The sequence below is a fragment of the Beta vulgaris genome, chromosome 1 (genome assembly GCF_026745355.1).
Source record: "Beta vulgaris subsp. vulgaris cultivar EL10 chromosome 1, EL10.2, whole genome shotgun sequence".
NCBI classification, from domain to species: domain Eukaryota; kingdom Viridiplantae; phylum Streptophyta; class Magnoliopsida; order Caryophyllales; family Amaranthaceae; genus Beta; species Beta vulgaris.
The window spans coordinates 61,814,880-61,822,145 of record NC_079202.1 but is presented as its reverse complement, the minus strand read 5'-3'; the positions used below and the strand labels follow the sequence as shown (position 1 = coordinate 61,822,145).

Genomic DNA, 7,266 nt, shown 5'->3' with positions numbered 1-7,266 from the left:
TAAAAAAACTCAAATGACATGAAACAAATGATATATGGCATGAAATTCATGTTAGTATTTGTAATTTTTATAGTCCACGTCATTATTGTTTGAATCTTTGTCATTATGCATGTTATACAATAAATTATGGTGTAACATGTTACATCCGACGCTTACAATTTTTTATCATCGTAATTAAAGTAAATTGAATGTTGAGATTTATTTTTAAAGGATAATGTAGGTTACTAAATATGTCACCCTGATGAACTTTGGCAAATTCTCAAAGATAAATCATAATTTTATGGATTATAAAGAATAACCCTATACTATTATTACTAAATTATGACATTAATGAGTGTTTAGTGGTTAAAACTTTTGTCAAGTCTAATTATTTGACTAATCAAGATTCAAGGTTAACTAGCCAACCCGGTAACATATCCATAATTTTACTCTATCATACGCTCGAATATATTACGTACATATTTGAAACTATCATTTTTTTAAAAAACATTTTACTCATTTAGATGACTTCAAATTAATAATAAGCTTTCGATAAAAATAATAATAATAATTGTAATAATGAGTGGAAAAATAAGCTTGGATTACTATACTCATGTCTCATGGTAAACTCCGGTGTATGGTAAATTTTTTTGCATATCAATCCTTCAATTTTATTCAAAAAAACTAACTTCTGATCTTCTCTAATTTCTTTCCTTCTTTGATCATTCACCTTCCCATTCTTCTTCCCTTCCTTCTGATCTTATTATGATTTTCTTCTAGATTCATCCAAAAAAAAAAACCCAATCTCTTTTCAGTTGTGCTATAAAATGTACCAGTTTGGTTAAGTTTTCTTTAGTGGCGTGGCTTTTCTTGCAAGCCTTCTGGAATTTTGAAGGAAATTGGGTAAATTTACTCATCGTTTTGGCTGAATTTGCTCATTATTCATCAAAGTTTCATTTTTACGGTTAATCAATTTCATCTTTAAACCCATAATTGTGTTGAATATTATCTTGCCCTTATTTCTATGCTCTGTTACATGCAATTACAGGGTAATGGTGTAATACTTGACTGATGATTATGTTTTTCTTGCTGGGTTTTTTTTTGTTTTGTTTATATAGCCTGAGTTTTTATAGAAGTTGCTTATGTTTTTGTGTTTCTTTTCCTTCCTTGTCTTTTCATAAGTAGTATGTATAAATTATAATGTGGTTCTTAAAGTTTCAGTATAAAGGGAAAGACATTGTTACCAAGGACCCTTAGGTCCAACGGTATGGCTTTCTGTTGTCCACATGGGAAACCAAGGTTCGAATCTTGTGGAAGCAAAAATTTCAATGTTGTTGTGGGGGGGGGGGGGGGGGTTGGGGCTTGTTAGGCCTCTGGGTGAGTGGCCCTTTGCGAGGGAGCTTAGAGGAAATTCATCTTACCACGAGTTCCCGAAAGGGGCCCAAAATAAAAATAAAAATAAAGGGAAAGACAGTGTTATGTGGTCACAAGTCAAAGATAATGATAAAGTTATGTTAATTGATCTCATCATTGAGTACTGGGTTAAAGCTGAGGAAGGTGAAATTAGAACTGCTAAAAACCCTATAATGATAAAGTTATGTTAATTGATCTCATCATTGAGTACTGGGTTAAAGCTGAGGAAGGTGATGTTAGAACTCCTAAAAACCCTATATCGAGGAAAATTGTGAGCAGACGATCCATGAGGCGTAGCCATTGAGGATTTGTAGAAAAAGATAGAAGGTCTGAGTTAGTTATGAGGGGGAAATGGAGGCTGAGGTTTTGGAGGCAAAAGGATAATTTGTTTTGGAGGGAATAAAGGGGGGTGAATTGGGTTAGAAACCCTAAGTTAACCTTGGTTAGTCGAATATTTATAGACTTGAGAGAAGTTTTAACTGCGAGATACTCATTGATGTCACAGTTTAGTGATATAAGATAGGGATATTTTTGATAATCAACAAAATTTTGGTTTACCATTGAAAATTTGCCAAAGTTAGTGGTTACGAACTTACAATTGGGGTTTCCAAATGTGTTTTCTTATGGCCAAAAATCAAGTGTCGAAGTTTCTATAGCCATGTCGAAGTGTTGATTTGACATGAGCAGTTGATGTTAATAGTTGTCCAAATAATTACTACAGTTAGCTGTTGGGTTTGTTTCCAGGCAGCAACTTACTTAGTGCTTCTCCGTAATAAGCAGGCAATTAGCTTTAATGGGCTTTCCCCTTAGATTCTGCTTACAACCGAGGAAATCGGTGCAGGTTTTGTTCAGTAACGAATTTGGGTCAGCTTTGAATTGTCATAAATAATAACATTAAAAAGTAGCTTAGTTGTTAAGTGTGTTTTTTCTGGGGAGATATGAATGATTAGAATTGAGTTTGTTAGTTAGACCAATAAGATAGTGTTGGAATTGTTTTGATAGCTGGCAAATGATTTCCGTGAGATCAAGGAATTGTTATGTTATTGTTTGTTTTGCTCAGATTCATTCCTTTTTCTCAGAGTGCTCATTGCTCTCATTAATTTTAATGAAAGTTTTAGTTTTTTGTTAGTCATTAACTTTCTTCAAATCTAACAATTATGATTACCGTTTAATGCAGGCCTTGATCCTAATAAGCTTAGAAACTTAACAATGGTTAATTATAGTGAATTTCCTTTAGAGTTGACGATGAAGGTAGCGGAACATGTAGAATTTTATGAAGATTTTAGTACCTTTGGTAAAGTTTGTACTCGGTGGAGAAATGCAGCGAAGCTTGCTGATAGATCAGCAGCATTACATCAAACACCGTGGCTGATGCTTGGGGTATCCCCTAGTTCATGCTCTTCTACGGTCAAGATTTACAGTGTATATAACAGCAAGTTCAGGCTCATGGACTTGCCAAAGATTTCATACAAAGAGGATGAGTATTGGTCGTGTATTGATGATGATTTAGATGATTCGCCAAATGAAGACTATGAATATGATTACTCCTGCTGCTACTCCGGTCTTAGCGATAGCGATAGCGATGATGATGCCAGAGACCATTATGGCCCTAAAGATTGTGTGTCTCAGTACTTGTGTTCTTCACGTGGGTGGTTAGTTCACAGGTCTGATTTTAATTTCAGCTATAAAGGAGTTGCTCTGGTGCACCCACTTTCCAAGAAGATAATTATAACCCCTTGTCTTCCAAGAAATATATTCCGTGATTTGTTCAAATCACAATCATATCTTGTTCAATATGGAAAATTTGCTCTCTCTGATAGCCCTTCAACCACTTCCGATTTCACTCTTGCCATGATATTCAAGTGTTGGCGAGTCCGTACTGTTGGTTTTTGGAGAAGCAAGGATGAGGAATGGGTTATAAAGGAATTTACAGAGTTGGATGACACCATGGATATAACTTTTTATAAGGGGGAGTTCTATGTTGTGGATAGCTGTGCTAGAATTGTGGCTGCTAATGCTTCCGATAACACAATTAGGTCTGTGAATCTAGGCCACACCTTTGTACCAAATAATATGCAGGCGAGCAATGCATTCTTGGTGGAATCAGATGGAGCCTTACTGTTGGTTCTCCATAAACTCAAGTATGTAGGTCCAAATGATCAACATCCAGGGTATTTATCCCGTACTCCCTATTTCAGAGTGTGGGAGGTGAATATTGAAGATGGGCAGACTAAGGAAGTGGAGAATTTGGGGAATCGAGCCCTTTTTCTGGGTCGTAGCTCTTCCTTTTCTGTGCAGGCTTCTCCCGATGGTTGTAAGCCTAATTGCATTTACTATGTCAACTATAGTGGTAAAAGAGCAGGGAAACAAGATAGGGGCATTTACGATTTAACCACCCGCCAAATGATCAAACAGTTTGATCGTTATCCAATGCAAAACAGTTTCTGGGTTGAGGCTCCTTCACGCTTTCATTGTTGTCTGGACTCTAAAGGCAAATCTAAAGTATAATGATCAAGCAATAGAGTGTCTTGATCTTCTTTGGTTGTTCTTCAGGTTTTGCTGTGCCTTAAGGTTAGTTAGCTTGCATGTTTTTCCCCTCTTCCTCGTACTAGCTCAGGAAAAAACATTGACAGTTCGACTTTTGCGTAATGGGATACTTAGGATAGCTCCCATAGAACATCGTTGTAGTTAACAATAATCTTAAATGTCCTTAATTGGCACAGGTTCCACTGTTTAATTTTTCATTATAATCTCCTTTTGAATACTGATTGTTTGATATGGTGGCCATTTTCGTTCTTTCTGAGATCGCGCTACATCAACTATGCTTATGGCAAACATCTTTACAACTTAGAAAAAGAATAACTTCTTATTGAATATTTTCAGAACAGGAGTGATAAGCATGCATCATTTTCATAGAAGTCCCAAAAGTTTCATGTTGTGAGCACTGAAGAAACAATTTGCTCACATATTCAAAAGACTACATCTTAAATTGATCAGTTCATGAGCTGATTCATTTTAGAAACATGATACACACTTGAAAGTGTTAATCCGAGCATAAGCAGTGTAAGCATTTTGAGCAAGTGCCAAGTTATTGACTACTATTGATTTGTTGAAGGCCATATATTACAACTGCGTTCCTTTTTTGTCGAGAATTCAAATGAGTTTTAGGTCCAATAAGTTTAAATCAGGTGTAGTCGCAAACTCAGTAGGAGTTTTTTTTCAAGTGTAGACGTTACTCTGTTGCTAGTAATTGCACGATTCAGAATCTCGTTGATGCATTTGTCTGTGATTCCTTTCTTTATCCAGTCAATCAATCAAGTTAAAATTTTCGTTAATCTCTTTTGCTAGAGCTGATTCATTAATAGACTCTTCTTTTGGAGTGAATTTGCAATTCTTACATCTTCCCACGAACACTAATAAAAAGATGTCAGATTAATACACATTAATCTAACACACATTTGTACACTCCGAAACTTTTCCATGTTTACGATACACATTCATCTAAGATACATCTGAATTTTACACGATACTTCTTATTTTTCTAACTACAACTTATGACTTATGAGCACCTATTGAGGTGCTCTTACTCATCAGTCATCACATACGTAACTAACTACTTATATCATGGAAGTGGATGCATTCAGTTACATTTTTTTTGGATCATGAATGTGAGGTTTTGTTGAAGTCTTTTGGCTTTTGGAGGATTTTTGTTTTTTTGCCGGTTTTGGGATCAATTATTAATCCTTATTAAGATATAATTTATCTTTGTGGGGTGGATAAATTTTAAAAGGAAACAAATATAACTTTCAATAACAAAATAAGCTCAAAAAATAAGATGGGTAGGAGTAGCTCAATATTCGTCTCTATGTATAGACAAAAAAAATATACTAGAAAAAAAAAATATTGTAAAAAATTGCAACATTACTAATTTAATGAAATGGTAGCCGTTACATTGATCAAACAAAGAGTCGATAGAATTCTGTCATGCATTAATGCACTTCTCTTTCCCCTAAAAAAAAAAATTCTGTCATGCAACAGGTGTGGGACCCATTGAAAGATTTCCATCCTCCCACCATGCGCCACATGGACAATGATTTACCTTTTTTTTCGTTCATTTTGGATTGTTTCCATGATCCTATCAATGCTCTCTTTTCTCTCTTTTTTTTTTCTCTATCCTAATTTTTTTATTAATTTTTATACCTTCTCTCCTCATAATCTATCGCGTAGATCAACCAATGGCCATACTCTAAGAAATTTCATAGAAAAAGTATATAGAAGAGAGGCAACATAAATCTTGCTATATTCTTCATTTCTTCATACTATGGATCCCCTAAAATGTATGAGCATGAAAATTCTATATATTATCATGCTGTTTATTATGAGCATATCAACATCACTTATTTGCTTCTTTAATTTCCAAACCCTACACCAGCTTAATCAACAAAAACAACAGCATGAAACCACCAAACCTCACCAAATCATTGCAGGAAGCTTGGCTTTTGTGCAACCTATAATTATCCTCTTTGTTACACTACTTATAATTTTATGCAAAAACCAGAAAAATTATTATTCCAAGGCTTTATTTATACTAAAAGATTATATCAACATAAATTTCTTGATAGGGTTTTGCAGGATAGTTGCATTGTTGATGGCATGCTTTCAGTCATCTCAAATTTCTGATAAATCATCGGTTACGAGTTTTTTTGCCATTGTAGGCTTATTAGGGACAAATTTTTGTCTGGCTGAGTATATGAGTATGTTGGAAATGTTAGGGGTGATGAATGTTGGTGTTGAGAAAGATTTAGGGTTTCTGGAGATTAATATTGCATGTGCATTATGTGGGATTCAGAATTTATATGGACTTGGAAAGTGGATGATCCTTGTATTTTTTACGTGTATGTTTCTTAATCAAGTGCATAATGGCGTAGCATTTTCATGTTCGGACATCATAAGCAAAATTGACGAGTACGCCTCGAGCATTGAGCACGACGTCAAGAATGGAGTTGATGCTGGCGTGCAGGTGCCTGCCGGTAAAAGTGTTCCAGCTTGAAATACTTCCTCCGTTTCAAAAAGCGTGCTGCGTGCACTTTCTTTTTTGCGGTTCCTGATGCAATTTTTCTTAGTGTTGAATTAGTTGGGTTTAGAGGTATGTGAATTGAATTGAATTGAAGGAAGTAGTTAGAATGAGACTAATGTTTATGTTTTCGCTTTTATAACTTTGTTTCGTAGTAGATTTTATTCTTATTATGAGGTTTCGTATTGAATTAATATGGATGTAATTGAGAACGTGTTGTGGTTGTTTTTAGCTTTTTATCAATATTCGTTTTATATGATAAAAATATTAAGATTATCGCAATTATCTTTGGGCTAGGTCATTTCTTATCGATTCAGTAGTGATTTCATGAACTTTTTTATTAGATATAGGGGAAGTAAAAAGGAGTCATGTAATTCAGTTTGAGTAATTGCTAATAGAGTAGGTCTTCTATACAATAGCACTACAATAGTACATGTAGGTAGTCAAGCAAAATTTCTTCAAATTTAGATGGTTAAGCAAAAGTCTTAATAGTGAAGGAGAGTATCAAATAATTTAGGTACACTTGTTATACACTTGTTATAAAAGGGGAACGTGAGATAAAGTAATGACTTATATTAAATTAGCTTTATATGCACGTGATGCATGTGTCAATTTAAAATAGTGTTTTATATCCACTTAAAATGCAAAGTTGAAATGGAAAACATTTCTTAAATTGTTTTCTTTTGTAATTTTTTTTATTCCATTAGATCATCAAGGGTAATAATTTAATATTTTTAAACGGGGATACCATCTTCCTCCCCCTTCTCTTATATAATAGAGATAAATGATCTTAGTTAAAC

General features: G+C 34.4%; 1 protein-coding gene across 1 annotated transcript; it reads left to right on the top strand.

Moving 5' to 3' along the window:
* The first annotated feature begins 638 nt into the window (after positions 1 to 638).
* On the top strand, positions 639 to 4,154 carry LOC104904572 (hypothetical protein). Its single transcript, XM_010692893.4, has 2 exons — positions 639 to 882; positions 2,570 to 4,154. The coding sequence occupies exon 2, from the start codon at positions 2,602 to 2,604 to the stop codon at positions 3,898 to 3,900; it is 1,299 nt and encodes a 432-aa protein (XP_010691195.2). The 5' UTR covers positions 639 to 882; positions 2,570 to 2,601; the 3' UTR covers positions 3,901 to 4,154.
* Positions 4,155 to 7,266: the final 3,112 nt, after the last annotated feature.